The 25,824-nt window shown below is 32.0% G+C and overlaps 3 protein-coding genes across 4 annotated transcripts in view; 1 reads left to right on the top strand and 2 right to left on the bottom strand.

Moving 5' to 3' along the window:
* Positions 1 to 1,852, bottom strand: part of LOC105662026 (uncharacterized) — a 53,317-nt gene extending 51,465 nt beyond the window's left edge. Inside the window, exon 1 of the mRNA XM_076531452.1 lies at positions 1,411 to 1,852. The gene's annotated coding sequence lies outside the window, so the exon portion shown is untranslated. The remainder of the gene's footprint in view (positions 1 to 1,410) is intronic.
* A 6,485-nt stretch (positions 1,853 to 8,337) lies between these two features.
* Positions 8,338 to 21,747, top strand: LOC100878330 (putative G-protein coupled receptor Mth-like 10). The gene is made up of 7 exons (XM_003701632.3): positions 8,338 to 8,522; positions 10,949 to 11,652; positions 13,167 to 13,402; positions 14,578 to 14,744; positions 15,788 to 16,021; positions 16,744 to 17,007; positions 18,276 to 21,747. Exons 2-7 carry the CDS (start codon positions 11,503 to 11,505, stop codon positions 18,761 to 18,763), a joined length of 1,539 nt encoding a protein of 512 aa, XP_003701680.3. The 5' UTR covers positions 8,338 to 8,522; positions 10,949 to 11,502; the 3' UTR covers positions 18,764 to 21,747.
* On the bottom strand, positions 18,691 to 25,334 carry LOC100878442 (inositol polyphosphate 5-phosphatase K). Of its 2 annotated transcripts, none has more exons than XM_076531088.1 (9): positions 25,195 to 25,334; positions 24,914 to 25,030; positions 24,768 to 24,845; positions 24,535 to 24,682; positions 24,291 to 24,466; positions 23,990 to 24,217; positions 23,765 to 23,918; positions 23,490 to 23,679; positions 18,691 to 18,734 (listed from the first exon to the last, which is right to left on the bottom strand). In XM_076531088.1, the coding sequence occupies exons 1-9, from the start codon at positions 25,218 to 25,220 to the stop codon at positions 18,706 to 18,708; spliced, it is 1,146 nt and encodes a 381-aa protein (XP_076387203.1). In that variant the 5' UTR covers positions 25,221 to 25,334; the 3' UTR covers positions 18,691 to 18,705. The 2 variants fall into 2 exon arrangements, with proteins under 2 accessions (XP_076387203.1, XP_012136902.2); XM_012281512.2 differs by lacking the exon at positions 18,691 to 18,734 and adding an exon at positions 21,814 to 23,421.
* Between the last annotated feature and the right edge of the window lie 490 nt (positions 25,335 to 25,824).

Genomic DNA, 25,824 nt, shown 5'->3' with positions numbered 1-25,824 from the left:
TTAATCACAGTGGATGATATAACATTGATAGAATGTCATTATTAGAATATTTGTTATTTGCAGGAGTGATGTGTTGGTATGTTAAAGGGGTATATGTTAGAAATATTTGTGGACATGTAAAAATATGTCTATTATGGTATTTTATTATATTTAGGGACTTTGTAAGTTAACTCAACTTTGTAAGTTACTAAATTAATAAGTAGTTAAGTTAATCAGGTATTAAGTGAGTTTGCAAGGTTGTAGGTTTATGAATTAAAAAGTTCTCTAACTTTTAAATTAGCAAATTCTCTAATCTCCAAATTCCCAAATTCTTAAGCTTCCAAATTCGCAAATCTCCTTTCTAAATACCCAACTTCCTAGAACTTCAAATTCGCAAGTTTACAAATTCCTAAATCCTTAAATTCCAAGATCTCCAAATTCTCAAATCCCCAAATTTCGAAGCTCACAAATTCCAAAATCCCCAAGTTCTCAAGCTTCCAAATTCTTAAATCCCCAAATTTGTAAGCTTATAAATTCCTAAATCCCCAAGTTCTCAAGCTTCCAAATTCTCAAATCCCCAAATTTGTAAGCTTATAAATTCCTAAATCCCCAAGTTCTCAAGCTTCCAAATTCTCAAATCCCCATATTCCTAAATCTCCAAGTTCTCAAATCCCCAAATTCCTAAGTCTTTAAATTCCTAAATCCCCAAATTTTCAAGCTTCCAAATTCTCAAATCCCCAAATATCTAAATCTGCAAATTTCTAGATCTCCAAATTTCCAAATCCCCAAATTTCTAAGCTCACAAATTTCTAAATCCCAAAATTCCCAAATCCCCAAATTTCTAAGCTTACAAATTCCCAAATCCCCAAATTTCTAAGCTTCCAAATTCTCAAATCCCCAAATTCCTAAATCTCCAAATTCCTACATCTCCAAATTCTCAAATCCCCAAATTCCTAATCCCCCAAATTCTCAAACTCCAAAATTCACCAACTCCATCTCCCCAAGTCCCTAAATTCCCAAATTTCCAAATTCTCAAATTCCAAAATTTACCAACTCCATCTTCCCAAATCCTTAAATTCTCAATCCCTAAATTTCACCCCACATCAACATATTACCAAATCTCCAACCTAGTAAAATTCCAAACCCCAATTCCTCAAACCCTCAAATTCCAAAATTCCCAAACAAGTCCACTATAATCATTTCCACTGATCTTTGCAACAGAATACGTTCCAATGACCACTGGTTCGCGAATCGTGACTAATTCTGTTATTGTAGTACAATATTGTTACAAACGTATGCATAAATAAGCGTGCTATTAAAAGCCCCTCGACGGATAATGTAAACGTCGAATCCAATTTTGGATCGACAACATCGTCCGGCAGGTACACGAGTTCCAGTAAAAACACAAAGAAACGCGTTGGGTAGACTTACTTCCTGATCGCTACAGGTGGTCCGGTAAAACCCTCTTCTGGGTTTGGCACGCCTACGCGTATAAATACGTCATTGGATTTTCTCGCTCAGGGTCCGAGTTATCCTGCTCTCTTGTTCGATTTGGTTGACGCCAACGTAAACCGGCTGAACCAAACCCCGTTGTTTGGAGACGTCCATTGCGTCAATCTCTAAATCTAAATTTCATTCGACCTCGCCGAAACTGAAATTTTCAAAGAAAATCGTTATTTCAGGGAATAACCGCTTTCTGCTAATGACAGATCGTTCGGAGTCTGCGAAATCTTAGTTTCGGTGTTTGGAGAGTAATTTTGGTATTAAGGATTTTGGGGATTTTGGGATTTGGAGATTTTGGAGTATGGGGATTTAGAGATTTGGGGATGTGGAGATTTGGGAAGTAGTGGGTTTAGGGATTTTTGACCTGGAGATTTGGAGGTTTGGAGATTTTGGGACGTGAAGATTTCTGGATTTGGGGATTTTGGGACATGAAGATTTGTAGATTTGGGGACTTCTGAGTTTGACCATCTTGGGACGTGGAGATTTGCAGAATTGGGGATTTTGGAACGTGGAAATTTGGAAATTTGGGAAGCTGTAACTTTGAGGATTTTGGGACGTGGAGATTTGGAAATTTGGGAAGCTGTAACTTTGAGGATTTGGGGATCTAGAGATTTGGAAATTTGGGAAGCTGTAACTTTGAGGATTTTGGGATGTGGAGATTTGGAAACTTGGGGAGCTATAACTTTGATGATTTTGGGACGTGGAGATTTGGAAATTTGGGAAGCTGTAACTTTGAGGATTTGGGGATCTAGAGATTTGGAAATTTGGGAAGCTGTAACTTTTAGGATTTGGGGATCTGGAGATTTGGGAAATTTGGGGAGCTGTAACTTTGAGAATTTGGGGATTTGGAGATTTGGAAATTTGGGAAGCTGTAACTTTGAGGATTTCGGGATCTGGAGATTTGGGAAATTTGAGAAGCTGTAACTTTGAGGATTTGGGGATCTAAAGATTTGGAAATTTGGGGAGCTGTAACTTTGAGAATTTGGAGATTTGGAGATTTGGTGATTTGAGAATTTGGGGAGTAAGGTAATTTGAGATTTTGAAGATTTAAGAATTTTAATATTTAATAATTTGAGAATTTGTGAACTTGTGAATTTGATAATTTAAGTATTTTTTGACATTTGTAGATTCAATAGTTTGAGTAAATATAGTAATTTAATAACTTGATCACAATATTGAAATTCAAGAATGTGCCAAGAAAAGATGGCGGCGTAGAACAATATCTGAGTCCAGAAAGTTGTTCCATGAAAAATGGCGTAATAAGGAAAAGAAACCTTACCCGCAACAATTATGAATAACATACAGTTTTGAATATTATAACACACACTCTTCCTCTATATTACCATTTCCTACTAAACTCTTCACTTATTACAGCTAAAAATACTTATTCCTTGAATTTCTAATAGGACCCTTGCACAAGTTGCAGTGCACCCAGTAACGCCAAAGACCTATACAGAAATTCATATTAACAATTTTACTAAAATTACAATTAATTATCTCCATACTATGCACAATTACATCAATAAAAATAATGTTGTTAAATTACAAAATTACACACTTTGTAATCTTACTTATATTAAAATTATCCATGATTACACATAATAACCATGCAATTATTTCACAAATTAATTACATCCCTCTATCCTTAATTACAGAGTTCTCTCATTTAATTATAGCCTTCTCCGATCTTTATTGATTTATGTTCCTCTTAAATGCGACGTAGGATTAATTAGTCAACATCAATTCAGAAAACTCTATCAATTTTTAAGATCAATGACATTTTAAAGGATACGTAAAAGTGACATATGCAAAGAAGCGACATAAAGATGCATATTCTTATATGGAAAAGTATTTGGAGAAAATATGTCGTTACGACTGCAGATCCGTTTTATCATCGACTTTCTTCCGAGTACATATTCATTGACGTCAGAAATTGTTTTCGGGATGAACATCGGCATACGGAGAACCGACGAGCCACTTAGGAATTTAATTGTATTGTACATACCTGACGGCCGTCCGCCTTCTTCAACGGTTCAATGATAACTGTCAAAGTCGAGAGGTGCACAACCGATCACGTTCCTAGACCGCACGTGTTGCACGCAAATGTCTGCTCAAATGTGTACTCTCCAAGGACCTTTCTGTTCGATTATTATTTATCGTTATGTCCCCGTTGGGAAATATAAATATCCAACAGATACTTCACATATACATTGTACTACGTTTTATAACATTTTTTGAAAAAAATATTTCAGAGACATTTTATTTTATTTTAACAACCCTTGTTTATTTTGAGAAGGGTTAAAACTTGTTAAAATTTATTTTAACACCCCTGAGAAATATACATAACCAACAGATACTTCACATGTACATTGTACTACGTTTTATAACATTTTTTGAAAAAAATATTTCAGAGACATTTTATTTTATTTTAACAACTCTTGTTTATTTTAACCAGGGTTTAAACTTATTAAAATTTATTTTAACAACCCTTGTGAAACTAATCGTTTTAGCAGTCGTGTGAAGGTCTGGGTCCATTTGGACCTTATCAAGTATTTCACATGTTACCTAATATGAAGTTTAAAGTGATTTCCTCGAAATTTATTATCTTTAACAAGTTTAAGTTTTTTAAGTTTTGTGAAGTTATAAATTCTACTAGTTTAAAATTCAAAGTCTGCCTGTTGATAGCTGTATTTTACCTCTCAAGCTATAAAATTTGTTATGCAAATGCTGTGTATTATCCGAAACTGCTATAAAATTTGCAAGTTATAACCTATAACTTCCGAAGTATAACCTTCTATAACCTATAAAATTGACCTAACCTCTAACTAAACCTAAAAATAAATGAAAAAAAAATATTAAAATTTATACAAAAATAATAAAACAATTAATGTTTTTGATAATAAAAGAATATTTTTGTTCTGGTTAATATAAGTATATTAAATAATGAATTGTTATTTGTCATTGATGATGCATTTTGTAAGGGATTCCCTGGTTAATGCAACAAACAAAAGAAGCTGGTAAGTTTCTATAATCAGATACTCTTATCAGGTGGATACGCTATCTGTAATCTATAATCTATAAGGCTTATCTGAAATATTTAACATTGTTATAATACACATGGAGTTTCATAACCCCGGTAGGTTTAGTCATATTACACGAAAAAATTCATATAGTCATCTTGTGAGGTAATAATTTCTGTTATAGGTAAATTTTTTCAATATTCTATAAATTACAATTAAAATTAGAATAAGAGTGTCTAAAGGATGTTAACAAATTTTCTTTTGGTAAAAGATAATATTAACAAAATATTCCATTTAGTGAATGACAATGTTAACAAAATATTCCATTTAGTGAATGACAATGTTAACAAAATATTCTTTTTGGTAAAAAACGATGTTAAGAAAATATTGTTTCAATAAACGGTAATGTTAACAAAATACTCTTTCTAGTAAAACACAATGTGAACAAAATATTGTTTCAATAAACGATAAAGCTAACAAAATGTTATTTTGACAAAAGACAGTTTTTTGAAGGTAAGAAAATATCTTTGATAACAAATAATAACGGAGTATAAAAGCAGTTGGTGATACCTGACAAATTTTTGTGCAAAAAGTCGCAAATCAGGGATTAATAAGAAAGTTGAAAGAGTTCTCTTTGAGTATATCATTGTCCATTAAAGTCGATCAAATGAAGTCCCGAATTGTTCAACTTATATTCAGCCTGGATGAAGTCAAAGATAATATTTTTCTGTTCTGCTACCTTTCTAAATTTATCGTTGGTGATTAACCTCTGTAACGTAAACTTCGAAAAATCATGATCGTGTTACGTACTCGATCTGGAATTCTCATGCACGAATTATAATTACTATTGTGAACAATCGAAGTATTGAAAAGATGCTTACATCTTTTTCTTCGATATCTTTGGGTTGGAAACTTGCTATAAAGTAGATACTGTTTATCTATTTTTACATTACGTGAGCTATGGATAATCAGATAAAGGAATTCTACAAATCACACGGAAAATCAGTTTCTCAAATTCATTCTTATGCAATCGATAGTTATCAGCTACCCGCTAACAATGTCTATTTTAATCATTACCTACTTTAATCAGTTACTTTAAGAAGTCTAATATACACTTATGTTTAAAAAATCATAAGACATTTAACAGAAGATTTTTTTACAATACTGTATTGAGAGTTGCATTTTGTAAATTGCAGCATTCACTAAATAGTTGCTGTTGTATTTTACAAAATAAACCATAGAGATGTTCAATAATAGGTTAAAAATTGTTAAAAAATCAGTAGATGTTACTTAAAATCGCTGGCAGTAGTTACATGTATCAATAAAAGTATAAAATATAAATAATTTACATTATATAACTGATGATTACATAAATGGATGTCACTGTACATTTTGAGCTTCACTGTAATTACCTGCAAAGTTTATTATTTAAAATATTCTGAACAAGTTGAACGTTTAATATTTTTACTCTGAACCTGTACAAAGAGTGTATACGTAAATATATGTATCACTGAAAAAATAAAATATAAATATTTTACATTATACAGCTGATTACCTAAATACATATGCTGTAGATTTTAAGCATCCCTCTGCATACCTCTAAGTACCCAAAAAAATGTATTACTTAAACCAATTTACCTTTATATCCTTCCCTAATAAGAAACATTTATACATAAATACCCGCTTCAACAATAAGTACAAAATAGAAATTAACGCGAAATGACTAACGACTACCTGAATAGATAAATGTTTCATCCCAAGCGCTCTTCTACTTACCCGCCATTTTGTTGAGACTAGACACGCGCGGTTTCAATGGAACCCCGCGGTTTTGTAGGCTGCAAATATCACGAAAATCATGGAAAATGTAAAGTACGCGTGTGGTTGATCGACGTTGCAACATATTCGCAGAAACAGAGCAGAAACTTACAATTCGCAGAATGGTATTTGTAAAGTTCATAACGCGAGCTCTTTCGTGATGAGCAAGTTGTATTCGCGGCTGTAACTCACGCCTACGTCATATCGACGGAGATAGTGGAAAAATTTCCCCGATGTTACGTCACAATTTCGATATCAGTAGAAAGGTATTTTTGATAAAGGTGGAAACAGGGAAACTGTTCGGTAAATCCTGAAACGCGGTTTCCTCAATGAACTAATCACTCGTGACATTGTTGGAATGCTTTCTCTGTTAAAGTAGCTATATATGGAGAGGAGTAGATCATTAATATGGAGCATTGTGTCATTCAGAAATATGTCGCACGATACTTGAATTAACGTAATTCTGTACAAGGTGTTGAATGACGAGAATGGTGATATATCGAGAGGAGAAAGGGGGATGAATGATTTAGGGATTTGGAGTTTCGCATACTCAAACTTTCAAATTCACCAAATTCCAAATTCACCGAATTCCAAATCCCCCAAATTCCAAATTCCCCAGATTCCCTATGCCCCGAATTCCAAATTCCCCAAATTCCAAATCCCCCAAATTCCAAAATTCCCAAATTCCAAATTCCCCAAATTTCAAATTCCCCAAATTTCAAATTTGCCAAATTCCAAATACTCCAAATTCCAAATTCCCCATATTCCCTATGCCCCCAATTCCAAATTCCCCAAATTCCAAATCCCTCAAATTTCAAATCCCCCAAATTCCAAATTCCCCAAATTTCAAATTCCCCAAATTTCAAATTTGTCAAATTCCAAATACCCCAAATTCCAAATCCCCCAAATTCCAAATTCCCCATATTCCCTATGCCCCGAATTCCAAATTCCCCAAATTCCAAATCTCTCAAATTTCAAATCCCCCAAATTCCAAATTCCCCAAATTTCAAATTCCCCAAATTTCAAATTTGTCAAATTCCAAATACCCCAAATTCCAAATCCCCCAAATTCCAAATTCCCCATATTCCCTATGCCCCGAATTCCAAATTCCCCAAATTCCAAATCCCTCAAATTTCAAATCCCCCAAATTCCAAATTCCCCAAATTTCAAATTTGTCAAATTCCAAATACCCCAAATTCCAAATCCCCCAAATTCCAAATTCCCCATATTCCCTATGCCCCGAATTCCGAATTCCCCAAATTCCAAATCCCTGAAATTTCAAATCCCCCAAATTCCAAATTCCCCAAATTTCAAATTTCCCAAATTCCAAATTCCCCAGATTCCCTATGCCCCGAATTCAAAATTCCCCAAATTCCAAAATTCCCAAATTCCAAATTTCCCAAATTCCAAATCTCCCAAACTTCAAATTTCCCAAATCCCCAAATTCCCAATTTCCCAAATTCTCAATTCCCCAAATCCCCAAATCCCCAAATTCCCACATCCCCAAATTCCAAAATTCCAAAATTCCACATTTCCAAACTTAGAACCTTCAAAATTACCAAATTTCTAAATTTCCAAATTCCTATAAATAACACCTCAAACCACAAGCAGTCACATACTTTACATACACCCACTGTCCCATGTCAATCCAACCACAAAAATGAATCAAACCACGAACTTTCCCACATTAATTTCGTTTCCGACGTGGCACACCCGTTCGCTCAATTAATGACATCATTAACAAGTCAATAGTACTATAAATCGTTGACCGTTGATCATTCGATAAATTAAGGACTATACCCACACATAGATAACGACCTCGATAATAACGAAATTTTTACTCCTGATTCTAGTAGCTCATTTTCTTTCGAGAGCAAGAAAAAGAAGAAATCATAACGGAAGCTTTAGTATTACGACACCTGGATAGTGAATCTGTGACGGTGTGTGCATCATGCGAGTAATCGTTCACGGATAGATAAAGGCTTGCTGGTTCCAAGAGCGGGATCAGTATAGTCTCGGACCTCGATCCGTGAACCACGTGAACATCATCGAAATACGTTCTCCGTTTCGTGATCCAGTGTCTTCTACCATTTTCAGTGAATGTGATCCATAACTACGTTATATCGAACTCGTCGAGCCACGGATTCGTCCATCTTCGATATTTGCAGATTTTATTCGATGGATCGTTTTAGTTTTTTGCAACTGGTGTGTATTGTTATAATTCGGATCGTTCGATTTTGTTAGTTAGTTAGGACTCTTTTATTTGCGGAATTATTTCTGCAGTTGGTGTATGCAGATTGGTAAAATTTACGTCGTTGCATTGTCTGATTATTCAACGTTATTTTGTTTGATTAATTTTGTGCTGAATCTTTTATGCAACTGATGCATTGTTAAACTGCGGATTGTTGAATTGTTTATCACTGTCGTTTAAAATTATTCTGTTTGCTAAGTCATTTTTATACAACTCAAGTATAGTATGGTGTTAAACAGAAAATTGTTAAATTGTCTGTTACTGTCGTTTAAAATTATTCTATTTGCTAAATCATTTTATTTTTGTACAACTAATATATGTTGTTAAACAGAAAATTGTCAAATAGTCTATCATTGTCGTTTAAAATTATGCTATTTGCAAAATCATTTTATTTCCACATTCAATTATAAATTATATTATTTAAGTACAGTTGGTAAAAGTAGATTGTTAAACTTTGAATCAAAGTGAACAACTTTGTTATTTAAAATTATTCTTTTTGCCAAATGACACAACTAGTGCATGTACATTAAACTTGACATTCTAAAATCGTCCATTTTCGTTATTTATAACTGTTCTACTTGTTCAACTAATTTATTTTTGCACAAATCGTCTGTGCATTGTCAAACTTCAAATCCAGAAATTGTCTATTTTCGTTGTTTATAACTGTTCCACTTGTTGAAACTCTTTATTTATAACTGGTGCATGTACATTGTCAAACTTCAAATTCTAAAATTACACATGTTCGTTATTTGCAAGTATTCTGTTTGTTAAATCATTTTATTTTTACGTAACTGGTATGCAAATTTAAACTTCAAATTAGCTAATTGTTTATCTTTAATGATTATAAATATTCTATTTATTAAATCATTTTATTTAGATACAAGTAATGTATGGATTGTTAAACTTCAAATTATAAAATCGTCCATCTTTAATGCTCATAATTATTCTATTTGCTAAATCATTTAATTTCCGCATAATTACTACAAAAATTGTTAAACTTCAAAGTACAAAATCGTCTATCTTTAATGGTTATAATTATTCTATTTATTAAATCATTTTATTTAGATACAATTCATGTATAGATTGTTAAACTTCAAATTATCAAATCGTCCATCTTTAATGCTCATAATTATTCTATTTGCTAAATCATTTAATTTCCGCATAATTAGTACATACAAAGATTGTTAAACTTCAAATTATAAAGTCGTCCATCTTTAATGCTCATAATTATTCTATTTGCTAAATCATTTTATTTCCACACAATTAATACATAGATTGTTAAACTTCAAATTACAAAATCGTTCATCTATAATGCTTATAACCATTCTATTTATTAAGTCATTTTATTCAACCTCAAAACAAAGATTCCTTGAATCATTTCATTTCGGTACAACTGATGTATTCACATCTCTGAACTTTAAATGCTCCTTCATGTCCCGATTGCAACAGTGCCAACTATAACAGGATTTCGATGTAAATCATCCTCGACTAAGTTGATCTCGCGAAGTTGATTTTCGAGACTAAACAAACAAGTTTGAAGTAGGTTTCAGAGAAATATCATTTTTCGAAAGTTTTCTTTACGTCCAAGCTCTTATGATTTACTCCGGTTTGATAGTATTAAACACCTAAATAATTTCTCGGAAATAACCGGTACACTTTTTGTTACTTTCATCGGTGAAGCAGCGGAAATTACATTTATGTAGGTCAAGAGCTGTTCATTCATCGCACTTTCTTTTTGAGATGACTTCGTCCTCTTACATGATTCATTGATTGTAGTTGGCTTATGTTACGTCGTTTGATTTGTGTCACATCGCTAGGATTTTGTCCTAAATTAAATTTGAGAATCTCAAAAACAATTTGTATTAAAAATTTGTGTAAGAAATGCTGGATTTGATGAAAAAGAGCAAAGTCAAGTAATTCTTAATTGTTAACATTTTATAGATTGCAATGTGGACTATTTTAGGAATTAGAAGATTTAATCACTATCAACTCTGATATATCAGATTGTTTATCAGAAACAAAATTAAAGTGCTCTTAAGCTGTTCCTCTACCATTTCGTTCAAAACTACCTTTTTTGCACCTTCATGAAAACGATTTTGCACTATTATAGACAAGAAGTGAACAAGAAGTTCTTGTATACAAGAAGTTGTAGATAGAGAAAAAATATACATCTTACAACAATTTTAATTTCAATACAAAATTGATAATTTTAATAACTAGAATAACTTCAAGTTCAAATAAACCAGGTATAATTAAATATCAAATAAAGAGAATCCTAAAAATATCTACCCCTAAAAATCTGAACCCAACAGGTCTATATAACCCTGTAAAATAACTAAATCATTGTTCAGGTGTCTAATTGAATTCCTATCTGTTATAGATCTCCCAAGGATTGCACTTTGAATCGTCAGATCCATGAAGAGATAAAAGGCAAATATTTTCGATCGAGCACATAGAGAACACTTAGACCGGCACACAAACACGGAAACATCCCGGAAAAAGAAGGAAGACTTGTTCTGTTATCAGAGTTAATACTCCGAGTTATCTTACATACCGTAATCGATAGCAAGAAAATAATCAGAGCCTGTAAATTGATAGAGCTCAGAACTTTAAAGCAACTTCACCGGATAACCTTCGAATTCCGGATCGAATGCAAATTTTAGCGAAAGATCATCGAAGTGCGTATTAATTGAGTTGTAAAGAATATTTCTTAAACTAAAGTGTTAACGAAGGAAGATAAAGAAGGTGATTCGAAGATATAAGATGTCATTGATGCAGCGAATAGTAAGAAATTTCTACTCGTCCGCCATTTTCGATACGTGATGCGCTGAGTGCAAACTCGCAAGGACGCAATAAATTGAACTTCTGGGAATATTCTGAAGATAGAAGTACGGAAATCTAGTTGTAACGTTTAACAGAAGATATAAACGTGTTATGACAATTGCTGGTGGACGTATAAATAGATTTCGAGGAAAGATGTCTGGAAATTCTAAGCTTTGGTTGATGTTGTGCGCTCTTCTGTGTGACCTGGCGATTTGCGGGGCGGGAATGGATAAAACACCGAAGATACACTCGATTCCTTTGGTATGTAAGAGAATAAGATTTGGGTGCGAAGTTTTTTGATAGATTTTTAGGTTTTATGGTTTCAGAAGTTTCAGAGAAGTGTTAGGTTTGAGAGCTTCAGGGGTGGAATTGGAGATTGTAATCTTGTTGAATTGTAACCTTGTTGAACCCACTTGAAGTGGGTTATTTTGTGAACTTCCAAAGCCATGAAACTCATGATGTTGTATAGTTTGAGGGAAATTTAGAAGTTTGGAACTTTGGAAGTAGAAAAATTGGAATTTAAGAGTTTAGGAACTTGAAACTTGCAAACTTGTAAATTTTTACTCTCAGAAATTTGAAAACGTGAAAATCTGTGCTCTATGAAACTTCAGAATCTGGTAATTTGTGAAGAAATTTAACTATACTTGAAATTTTGAACTTTTAGAGTTTTGGAAACTTGGAACTTACAAGTGCCTTAAAATTTGGAAATTTGAGAATGTAGATCCGTGGAAATTTAAAAATCTGGAAAAGTTCAAACTATTCAAACTCGCAAAATTTCCAAATTTCAACCCTCAAAATTCTAAATACTACCACCAAAAAATCCCACTATCAAAAATATAAAATTGTATTAAAATGCATTAGTTAATTAGTTAAACTCAAGTTAAAATACATATCTACGCAAAGAACCAGTTAACATCAATAAAATAACAAATTATCTGAAGAATGATAAATGAAATTCAGTTAAAAATTACCAAGGCTGCAACAAATCGAGCTACCTGAGTAGAATATAGATTTTTGTATATTTGCGAAGTTATTTTTAGTACTATCGCTGTCCATCTATAACCCTCTTTGAAGTTTCAAAGCTTCAAGTTCTTTTTTCATCGAGCAAGCGTAATTTAGCTTTGCAAATGATTCTGTAATGTAACTGTAAACGATCATGTAACAGGAAACGATGATGTAGTATAACAGTAAATGATTATATAAATTTTATTACCTTAGCAACAAATATTGTTTAGTTTAATATTCTCAAGTTAACTGATGGATTAAGAGCAGTCACATATTTCCGAATTTCATGGACACATTGTATTGTTTATGGAATTTGTTTCAATACGTTCTGAGATATTTATCAAAGTGATTATACAATCATTCATTGTGTCAGATATTAAATATCTTCTTTGACAAAAATAAATATCCAAGAGAAATTCTTTAACTTGTGTCATTAATAACTCAGAGTGCCATAAATGTTAAATATTGTTAACTTAAATATACTAAAAAAATTTATCAACGTGACTAAAACACTATACAATCATTCATAACGTCAAATATTAAATTAACCTTTTTTAAAAAAAATTAAAAGCTTGAAAATATTTAACCCTCAAGGTATTCTGAGTCCTTAATGTCACAAGCTTTAGCTTTTGAAATTAAAAAATGAAACTAACTTTCTGGTTTTCTTTAGATTTGTAAGTTAAATGTATTAAATAGTTAAAAAAATTGTATCTAAGAATCTTCAATGAGAACATCAAGAATTTATGTGACTTTTTCACAATTTATTACAGCAAAATCACACGGCAATACCAGAAGCGTACAAAAACTTGACAGTAGTAGGAAAATGCTGCGCAGAAGGGGAAGTTTTTGCGAATCTTTCAGAACGGAGTTGCAGAGCCGTGAACTCGTCGACAGATCCAATATTTTCGCCTCGTTTTAGCAGATTTAACAGAACTGGATTGTTGGCTCCTGGTAAAAGACAAAGCACGTTCGTTGCAATTGTTGGGAATCCTTGCAAAGATAAAATGTGAGTACTTGCAAGAATAATAAAAATAACAAAACTGAAATATAGAATAAAATATTAAGTTGCATATTATCTCAGTTTTGCTTCAAAATGAAAAATTATTCATTCAAGATTTATGAATTTTGTTGGAGAATTGACGAATGAATTAGTCAAATTTTTTTAGTTATTTTGTAGTAATAAATTATTCATTTTTGTAGCATTTTGATCTGAATGACTGTGATACAATGGTCTTTCGGAAATTTTATTTAAATAAATAGGTATAAAAACGGTTTATAAATTTTGTTAATAAATGGAGGAATAAATTACTCAAATTCTTAGTAATAAATTATTACAAGATTCTGAACTGAATAATTGTGATACAATCCATTTTTTAGAAATTTTATTTAAATAAATACGTATAAAAAAATAATAGTCACTACAAAAACGGTTTATAAATTTTGTCAAATAATTGAAGAATGAATTCTTCTATCTATTATTCATTTTTAGTAATAAATTATTACAATCTTGTGAACTGAATAACTATGATACAATTTATTTTTCTGACATTTTACTTAAACAAATAAATGTCCAAAAATAATATACAATATAAAACAATGTCCTTACTGTTTATTTAAAAAAATTGTTACGTAACATTTGTCTATTAGAAACAGATCTTTATCGCATAATACGTTGACTTTAATCCCTTGAATAAAACTTCTTCAGTTTTTTTTTCTGATAAAGATATCCTTCAGATAGGTTCAGCAATCTTTAAATAACTTTATCTACATAAATAATTATTTTCTAATTTACCTCTGTCTAAATATCTCCAAAAATAGATCGATATAAAAATGTCAAATAACAAACATTTTTATGTATCTGTAGTCTGGCGAATCGCGTCATAATAAATTAGTACAAAAAACAGAACGACGAAGGAATATATTCATATGACGCTGTTTCGGAATTACATTCAACAATTTTTATTTTAGAATGAAACTTTCCTGTTTCCTGTTCGAATATAAGGACATTGTATTTCAAATTTTTTGTTAAAAATTTTTGTGCAAATTGGGAAGAATTTGATAAACAATGATATATGTGAATTCCGTATAATATCGATTTTTCCTCCATATTTTAAAGCACAGTGTTCGAAAGCAATAAAGGAATACAAAGTAAAGTCTGATTCGTGTATTTTGTATTTTCAGGTATGTTTTAGAACCTAATGAGAGCAGTATCGATGCGAATTATTTATTGATAAATGGATCCGTGTTTGCGCCTCGATTAGACCAGATGATGTTGCAGCCTGGAATAGATTATTGCATGGATGTCATTCCTGAATTAGGACTGAGAACTGTCGTGTGCTTTTCTGAATGTAAGTTTACAAATTTTACAAATTTACAATGCCCCAAGTTCCAAATTTCCCAAATTCTCAATTCCCCAAATTCCCAACTCCCGAATTTCCAAAATTCCCAAATTCTCAACTCTCCAATTTCTAAATTTTCCAAATTCTCAAATTACCAAATTCTCAATTCCCCAAATTTACAACACCCCAAATTCTAAATTTCGCAAATTCCCAAATTACCGAATTCTCAATTCCCCAAATTCCAAATTTTCCAAATTCCCAAATTCCCAAATTACCAAATTCTCAATTCCCCAAATTTACAACACCCCAAATTCTAAATTTCGCAAATTCCCAAATTACCGAATTCTCAATTCCCCAAATTCCCAAATTTCCCAAATTCCCAACTCCCGAATTTCCAAACTTCCCAAATTCTCAACTCTCCAATTTCCAAATTTTCCAAATTCCCAAATTACCAAATTCTCAATTCCCCAAATTTACAACACCCCAAATTCTAAATTTCGCAAATTCCCAAATTACCGAATTCTCAATTCCCCAAATTCCCAAATTTCCCAAATTCCCAACTCCCGAATTTCCAAACTTCCCAAATTCTCAACTCTCCAATTTCCAAATTTTCCAAATTCCCAAATTACCAAATTCTCAATTCTCCAAATTTACAACACCCCAAATTCTAAATTTCGCAAATTCCCAAATTACCGAATTCTCAATTCCCCAAATTTCCAAATTTCCGAAATTCCCAACTCCCGAATTTCCAAACTTCCCAAATTCTCAACTCCCCAATTTCCAAATTTTCTAAATTCCCAAATTCCCAAATTCTCAATTCCCCAAATTTCCAAGTTTCCCAAATTCACAACTCCCCAATTCCCAAATTTTCCAAATTCTCAATTCCCCAAATTCCCAACTCCCTAATTTCAAAGTTTCCCAAATTCCTAAATCCCCAAATTCCCAAGTTTCCAAATTTACCCCCAATTCGTCAATATCCCAAATTTCCAAAACTTCAAATTTCAGTATTTCACCATACACCCCAATGCCATAAACACTCTTAACTGTTCCAGATCGAATAATAGTGACTGCAGACTCACGAATCACAATCTACGCCTGCGGTCTTCTACTATCCGTGCCATTTCTGATTCTCACCATACTAGCATACTCCATTACTCCAAAATTAAAGGACGTTTTTGGGAAAGCATTGAGCCGCTACTGTGGCTGTTTAGCATTGGCTTTTATCATCTTAGCAGTCACGCAATTAGGAAACTTGCATCTATCGAGTGAAACTTGCAATAGTATAGGTAAGACCATATTTCAAAAAACTTCGTCTTATTATTAAATTAAAAAAAAAATTATATTATAACATTATTACGTAAATTTTGTATTAATAATATAATATTTATTGACAATAACTATAATGGCCATCGTTGATAATAATGAAAATGATATAATGATTTTAGTATTATTTTTGTTGTAATTTTATTTATTACATTAAATGTATTATACATATATTATACGTATGTACATATATTTATGTAGTTTGGAACATTTTTATGCAACATTTTATGTGACATTTTTATAAAAAATTACTTCTATTTATATTATATATTGTGTTACATGTATAATATAATTTATATACATACATCATTTTATATAATATACAAATAGAAGCAAGTACATATGAAAATAATATATAAATTTACAGAACGTGACTACAAAAAACTATACATACATAAACTTCCACTTACATTCAGTTCAAAACATATCATTTAAAATATTAGTTCAAAATATTGCACCTTCTAAACAGTCCATTGCACCACCTCACAAATCCTCCAACATAAACGTAAAATTGCAAAGTCATAGATTCTACGAACTTGATATCCATCGAATCGTTAACTTTCCCAAAGTCTATCACACATTTATAGACTCCAATAAAATGATATGACGTAACTAATAATAGCCACCTTACAAAACAACATCAACGCTCGTTTGAAATCAGTTAAGAAACAATTAATTTTTCCAGGATTCGTCATCCAGTTCTCCTTCGTCGCGTGCTTCTTTTGGCTAAATGCGATGTGCATCGAAATGTGGTCCTTGGTGCGCAGCCACGTGGACAGGGACACATACAGAAGAATGAAGCCAAAAACGTTGTTCTTCTGGTACTCCTTATGGTGTTGGGGTCCCTCGGTGATACTTATCCTCGTCTCGATGAGTATGGATCTCAGCCCAACGATACCGGCGACTTATGTGAAATCGAACTTCGGCAAGGAGAGCTGTCAGTTCAAATGTGAGTCAATACATTTTTCATTTTCGATGTACGAGGTAAACATTGATTATCGGAGATAAGCGATAGCTGCGTTTTTTAACTAAATCGAAGGTCTTGTACTTTACTGAAATTTTATTTATTTGCTTTGGAATTTAAATTCTTTATTTTGTTAAATTAATATATGATATTTTTGGGGGTTCTCTAGGTTATTGTAGTTAATAGTTAAATATCTCAATTATTTGTTATCGATTATCTACTTCAGATTATTTATTTCAAAATGACAAAATTATCTATTTACTTTAGTATTTACATTCTTCATTTACTTTGATAAATTTATTGTATATGAAATTCTTTACTTCGATTCCTCTCGGTTATTATAGTTAATATTTAAATATCTGCATCAATTATCTACTTCAGATTATCTACCTAAGAATAGTAAAATTATCTCTTTACAGTTTGAATTCTCCATTTGTTATTTTGCTAAATTAATTGTACATGAAATTCTTTTCCTCAGTTTCTCTTTGTTATTATTGTTAGTATTCAAATAATATTTACTTCAATTATCTGCTGTCAATTATCTACCTCATATTATCTACCTCAAAATAATAAAATGATATCTACTTTGCAATTCAAATTCTCCATTTGTTACTTTGCTAAATTAATTGTACATGAAATTCTTTTCCTCAGTTTCTCTTTGTTATTATTGTTAGTATTCAAATAATATTTACTTCAATTATCTACCGTCAATTATCTACCTCAAAATAATAAAATGATCTCTACTTTGCAATTTAAATTCTCCTTTTATCACTTTGCTAAATTAATTGTACACGAAATTCTTTTCTTAAATTTCTCTCTGTTATTATTGTTAATATTCAAATAATATTTACTTCAATTATCTACTGTCAATTATCTACCTCATATTATGTACCTCAAAATAATAAAATGATCTCTATTTTACAATTTAAATTCTTCTTTTATTACCTTGCTGAATTAATTATACACGAAATTCTTGTCTTAAATTTCTCTCTGTTATTATTGTTAATATTCAAATAATATTTACTTCAATTATCTACCTCAAAATGATAAAATGGCCTTTACTGTACAATTTAAATCCTCCATTTGTTACTTTGCTAAATTAATTGTACACGAAATTCTTTTCTTAAATTTCTCTCTGTCATCATAGTTAATATCTACCTCAAAAGGAAAAAACCCTAGCAAAATTATCTCCCAAATTGCTCCAAAAAAACCATCGCTCACAAAATTTAATACTCGTCCTTTTTTCTTTGCAGCGAACGACAAATCAATGCCATACTTTTACCTGCCGGTCGGGCTGCTGCTTCTAGGAAACGTGATACTCTTCGTGCTGACATTTATCAAACTGACAAAGTATCAGAAGGATCTCGATTTGAGGCGACTCGCAAGGAATCAAGAATCCGATCGATTAGATCGAAGATTCCTCCGGCGTTTCATGAGAACGACTTTCGTGTGTTTGATAATCTTCTTTCTGATGGGACTGAACTGGACGATGGAGTTGATATCCTGGTTCGTTCACGGGAATTCCATAGACTGGTCCACCTTCGATCTCGTGAATTCTCTGCAAGGTGTCCTCGTGTTCGGTTTGTTCGTTCTACGAAGGCCGCCGAGGGATTTCGTTTGGCAGCGAGTGCAACAACTGCGAGGCATGGACGTCGCTGAACAGGAAAGCAGAAGCTTGGAACTTTATTTACTTCCTGTGATGAACGGCGATTCTACGCCCAGACAAACGATCATTCCGTGAAACTAGTTTTTGTATTTGTGAAGAGTGAATTATCTGCTTTGGGATGCTTACGAGTTTTGAAGGGACATTGGCGTAAGTAGGAGGGCGATTAAAAGTTTCGAAGTTATACAGTTTTCAGGTTTGGAGTTTTTTAATATTGTTAAGTTTAGGAATTTAGAAATTCTCATATTTCTAAATGGCTGAGAATGCAATTTCCTATATTTACATATTTGCACTTTCTCAAAGTTTTCAGATTATCAGATTTCCAGATTCCCAATTCCCACATTTCCCAATTTCCCACATTTCCCAATTCCACATTGACCAATTCCTACATTCCCCAATTCCACATTGACCAATTCCCACATTCCCTAATTCCACATTGACCAATTCCACATTGACCAATTCCCACATTCCCCAATTCCCACATTCCCCAATTCCCAAATTCCCCAATTCCCAAATTCCCCAATTCCCACATTCCCCAATTCCCACATTCCCTAATTCCACATTGACCAATTCCTACATTCCCCAATTCCACATTGATCAATACCACATTCACCCATTCCCACATTCCCCATTCCCCACCTTCCCCAATTCCCACATTCCCCAATTCCCATATTCCCCAATTTACAAATCCTAATATCCCTAAATTCCCAACTCCCAAATTTACAAATGTCTAAAGTCCCAAATTTTCAAATCTCCCAACTCTGAAATCCCCACCTCCCCAAATGTAGGGACCCTTCTCCACTTCAAACAAAAATCCTAGTTACGCCAATGCAAAGCCATCCAATGTTGGACACATTTCACGATTTTAGCTGGTTCGTTAGTAGTAAGACTTTGATTCACTATTTATTGCGTGGGTGGAATGAAATGATGAAAATCGTTTCTGAAATACTTACAACTCATTGTACAAAATACATGAATATCATTGTGTCGTTTATGGAACAATGGTATACAGAGTGAGTTAACAGACTTGACTACTTTAATTACTACAATAAAAATGTGTTATGTACTTTCGTGAACATAACTCAGAGAATTTCAAGGTCAATTTAATTGAAATAAAATTCAGTAGATTTGCATATTAGTTTTCTTAATGTTTTCAGAAAAGTAATAACTTTGACAATATCTTAAATATTACTTTATTTCAATGTTACACAGAATATTCCAAAAAATATATGAAAACAACCATATATGAAAACATTCAGTTAAAAAACTAACTTATATCTATTTCCACAAATTTATATCTACATTATCTCTCTTAATAACATTTATTAAAAAACATTTCTCATATCAAAACAGTAAATATAAATTAGTCAAATTAGATGACTCACCCTGTATAACATTAGCTAATCTTTTCTACTACAAATAATAATTTATTTACGAGATAAAAGAATCACTATAAATCATACTTTCATACGAACGAAAGAACTTAAGAAAATAGCAGAAGATCTACAAAATCGAATAAGACTTAAAAAAAATCATTGTACTATAAATTCAAAGGAACTTTTACAAAATAACGATTTGCATTTAACGTATGCATTTGAGACCATATTTAGAATTGTTATACGAAACTTGTGTCTACGTTTTTTTTTTTTTGGACACAGCATATTTTCCTCAAGAACTACTCGGTTATGTAAAAACATCTACAACTCGTTTTACAATAGCACGCGCAAGTTGTGATGTTTGTACAACCGATTGCATAACAGCGGGAAGCCGGACAGGTTGTATCGTTGATCTTACAATGAATGCACATGTTCCGCGAATTCTGTACAGCGACGATAAAGCGTTTCCCATGACTTTGAGATACAGAATCTTCCCGAGTGCATGACACATCGTGAATTAAAGGTTTAAATGTTATTAATATGTATATAGTGTCACTTGTCATTCATGATGTTCATTAAAAACTACCTTGGGTACTACACGGGGAAATACGATGTTTTAAAATTATCCTTAAGAATGCAACGATGATATCGTAATAATTGCGGTAAAAACCATAAACGCCTTAGGGGAGTACACTTGTCAAACAGGAAATTTATCTTTGGGAATTACTCGAAGCATTTCAATCTTTTTAATAGAAGCATATTTACACATTTATTTTCAAATTTAAAGTAGTACAAGTGTACCCCCTTAATCGAATAGTGCAACAAAATGGCGGTCTTTACTCAACTCATTTTTCACGTTTCATAAATTTTATATTACGTCATCCCATAAGTGTGAGCCGACTTTTGTGTATACTTCATGTGATTTATAAACATACGGCGAAAAGTGACCAATACACCTTAGCTCAGCTGATCGAGAACAGTCTAGAGCAGATTTTCGAGGATGTAAGATCGTAGTATAGTGAAAACAATGACTTTCAACAGTAGAAAATCATGATCTTTTACCGAGACGAAATAATGGCCCTACCAGAAAAATGGTAAGAAGTTGTACAACGAGAGGGGTATTACGTTTTTTCATGAAACTGAGGTATGTAAATAATCGTAACATATATAACCGCTCGAAAAACAGCACGAATTTATGGGATGACCTAATACTATATCATCGGAGATTAATCTGTACATATAATTATCCCTTCGTGACGAACATTTCTCGCTTTTAAAAGCATTTTAGTATACATTTTAAACATGACTTAAGTGTAAATCATTTTTCTTTCGTGTACAGTAAAAGTGTGTAATTTGCATACGTAACGCGTTCACGTCATCAGTTTCCGAGATTATTTCAGAAGTAGAACAGTACTTATAAAATCATTGCATTTACGAGAAATTTATTCCAGTTATATAAAAGGTAAAATTATATGGTAAAAATGCTGGAAACTAATGGTGTGAACATGATGATTTATTTATTTATATTAATGATAAATTGATCGAAAAATACAGACGAAAATAATTTACTCTGTATGTCGTAATATTATCGAGTACATATGTTATTTATTATAATTTGTTATTTATTGTATTGTTATTTAAGTTATTTATGTAGGCTTAATTAATTAAATGTTTTCTTTTAGAAAATTGTATTTATTTTTTTCCTTTGATTCTTTTCAAGTTTACACAGGCTAAAATAATTTGTTTAACAAGTTAAAAATATTGTTCTTTATTTTGTATCCCCTTTTTATACCACAGCGTATATTTGTTCATTTTCTTTGCGTTTCTATCACGCTATAAAAATAAAATAGCGTAGGTTTGTACAACCAAACCATCATAACAATTCGCCAACCCAATTAAAAGGTTTCCTAAAACTAACATTGATTATTATCTAAGTGGTGCTTGCTCGTATGTCAAGTGCATAAGAACACGGTAGCACCATTGGCGTAACTAAATTAAAACCATGGTGGACAGTCTCAAAATATAAATCTTTCCTACATACCCTTAAGGATACAGGACAGCTCATATTATAAATAGATATTTTCAAGTTTACAAATTTTCAAATTTCTTAATTTTTAAATTCTAAATTCTGAAAATTTTCAAGTCCTCACTTTAATAGTTAACACTAATAGTAAAACTATGACCTGGCACACCTTAAACAAAGATTTTAGTTACACCAATGGTTAGCACACTCTTATAAGCTCTGTAGCATAAAGTAATTAAGCACTAGTGCCTGTGGGTAATAACCCAGCAGCAAAAACCAGGTACCAAAAGTAACTTTTGAACATCAAGAAACTGGTTGAGATATGGATTGTTTGTTGTCTTCTGGCAACATATTTTTAGTTTATGTTCTTTCTACATTTCACGAAATATTACTGTATCATTCAGCAGATAGTGTCAGTATTGAATTTATAAATGCTATTAATCTCGTATAATTTTATACATAAAAAATTCAATACATAAAATAAAAGATAAGATTCATTAAAAATATGTATTCTAAAAGTAAAATCCTTACTGTGTAAAAGAATAAAAATTAACTATCTTGTAAAATATATGTTATCTACTGAAGAATACAGTAATATATCAGCTTAATCTATTCTAATCACAATTCCGTAAAACTGTACATTTCTGATATAAAATTATATAGCATGTCAACCTCTTCCATATTGAATTATCATTTTACTTGCTCCGTAAAAATAGATAATAATTACAGGAACTAAAAGAGGTTATTTTAATAAGGATTATGCTTCTGTAATATCACTTTGCTAAAAAATATACACGTCGCAGTTGATCATCTAAGATCAACTTTTATATCACAGAAACATAATACTCCTCAAATAAATCTAGGTTTTGACAGCATAATTCGTCTCAATTTCTAGAATTATTTTTGTATAAATATTTAAAGTACTAAAGATAGTCAATGCATTCTTTACAAACCTTTAAGTGAGATAATCGTCAATAACTTTTATGATTTTGATAAGAAGTTAAAGAAATGTTGGACCTCAAACAGTTACACCTAAATAACGCGTTTTGCTCTAATTGAATGAAGCTACTCACATGAGTCTGACAACTAAATGCGCGCATATTGCAACAACTTATCAGCTATACATTAAAAATCTATCATAAGCAGGTATCATCTGTAATTGCTATTGTGTTAACATAGATATCTAAAAAGTTATCAAGCCGGTCTATGGTGTCCCGGAAACGCAGGACTAACGCCTAAAATTCCTATATTATTCCCTCGTTGAGCAACATAAACCAATCGATACATCCCTGGTGAACGAAGAGCAGTGTCGTTGAAATAAATTCGCTCTGTGAGGGCTAACATAAATCTTCATCACAAACCGGCAAAAATAATATTCAAGAAGTACATTAATATGAAATCTTACCTTGACCTACATATTCATATACAATATATTCGTCTAAACTGGAAAATTCGTTGTGGAAAAGTCCTACCCAGTCCCCGCTCGCAGGCCTAGCATCTCCTAATAATTTGTACGATACTGAATTTTCCTCATCTATAAACCATGCTGTCACAGGTTGGAATTCTACTCCATGATCCTCTACAGTAGGTCTGATCTGTAAGTATAATTTCATTTATTAAACTTAACAGATTGTAGCGTTAACATAAATATTTTTAATATAACAGTATTAGTAATATTACAATAATATCAAATTCTCCTGTGACTGGTTTATGGTCTGATTGTACGTAGCTGAAATGACTCTTATAATTATGCTGAGTAGCGCTAAGTTTAACGTCGTTATAAACATCCGCATTTACTTTATATAAAATCCTATCAGTCCATGACGGTCGCCGCCTGCGTATACAATTGACAAGTAAGAAAGAAGTTATTATAAACATATTACGGAAGTAACAAATTCATCTTACTTGAGATCAAAATCTTGAGACGAAAATTCGTATTTATAAGTAGGCGGGAATGTAATAGAATTTTCATGTAATTCAGCAAAAGCTTCACCGGTCTCCATTACTGCCTTTAATTGATCTCTTGCCAACAGAGGTTTTAATTGTTTCTTTTTAACTAGTAAATCAATATCTGTGGCAGTTAGGTCTGCTCCATTTAATCGAAAGTTTAAGTCACCAATCCAAAATACATAACTGGAAGCTTACCATTGTTAATACAAGTTGTTATATATTACTGTAGTAATCTGTATTAAAATTCTATACTTACTCATGAAATAGTATTTTGGAAGTATCTGAATTACTAAAACTGTGGTTAGTGAGTATTGTATTATAATCTGTAATCCTATCTGCCAATAAATGATCATGTGGTGTCAAATGTGTATTTACTACACACATACTGACCCCGTATATATTTAATCTTATACTAACTGCCCCTTTATTGCCCTGAAAACAACACACTTTTATTTAAAGATATTAGAAAGAAATGATGCACAATTGAAGTTTCTTCTTACCCACATGCCACCAAACCCTGTTCTTGTATATTGAGCTTCAATTAATCTTAAATGTGTAATATGTTTTCTCAGGCAAAAGAGATTTAAGACAAGACCCTGTAAACGCTGTGTACGTATTTTCACATAATCATATTTCTTTAATACTTCTCTGAAAAGATTTAATAGAAAATGATGGCTTCTTAAAGTCTTAAAATAATATCACTGATATTTAAATACTTTTTTAATCTGCGCACCTAAAAGATTTTGTCCATGGATCTTCAAAGAACATATCTAATACCATGTTTTGTGGTTGAGCTTTGACTTCCTGCAATCTAATATAATTTGTAAATTCATTTACCCTTTAAATAATTTATACATTTCATGTATCTTTTATATATACCCAACGTAATATAAATCTGGTAACTTTCTTGATGTATTATTTTGACCAAGATCAAGAAGTTGATGTAAATCCTCCTCAGGATACTTAGTCGCCACATTCCATGTAACAAAATAAATCCTAAAATGCATAATAAGTACACGTTATTATAATTATTAGAATACACACAATGAATAAAGGTAACAATATTTTTCATTTATCATTTAAGTTTTAATTCTTGATTAAGGAGCAGATGTGCAAAAAAAAATGTATAATAAAAAGAAGTATAGAAAATTTCTACTCACCTAAGATGTTCCAATTTGCCAGCCATTTTTAATACAATATTATTTAAGTGTTAAAAAGATTTCACTAAAGTTTACACAACTTTGTTAGCATTTAAAATCAGGTTATACTCCACTAACTGTGCAGTATATGTCACGACACTTTACAGGTTAAGAAGTATTGTATGGAACGGCAACGCTATGCCGATCAATTTTTCAGTCGTAAACTTTCATTGGAGTATTATTTTTAGATAATTCAATCGATGAATTACAGAAATTACGTCTGTTTTCCATTAGAATGCAGCAAAACGACTACTCATGGAACCATACTGTTGACAGATGAAAAGAAAGCGAGATCCCCCCAACCGAACTCAACACGTGACGTCAAGAAAAGCAACCTGCCGTTTACTGTCACCGAATACGTTGTACTACGCAAGTGTAATCTTTCTATGGACAGTAACGTACTAAGTTTCAACTATACCCTACCATTTATAAAACGATATTGCGTACATTTCTATACAATTTACTTTATTATCTCCACATACCTGGAAATTTCACAAGAATTTGACAAGTAAACGCAATAAGCGTCTTACGCAGTGCACTCGCAGTCACCGATTAGCCCATTTCCCGATTTGATATCGTACAAGATATTGT

Source organism: Megachile rotundata, chromosome 4 (genome assembly GCF_050947335.1).
Source record: "Megachile rotundata isolate GNS110a chromosome 4, iyMegRotu1, whole genome shotgun sequence".
Taxonomy (NCBI): domain Eukaryota; kingdom Metazoa; phylum Arthropoda; class Insecta; order Hymenoptera; family Megachilidae; genus Megachile; species Megachile rotundata.
This window is presented reverse-complemented; position numbering and strand designations above follow the sequence as displayed.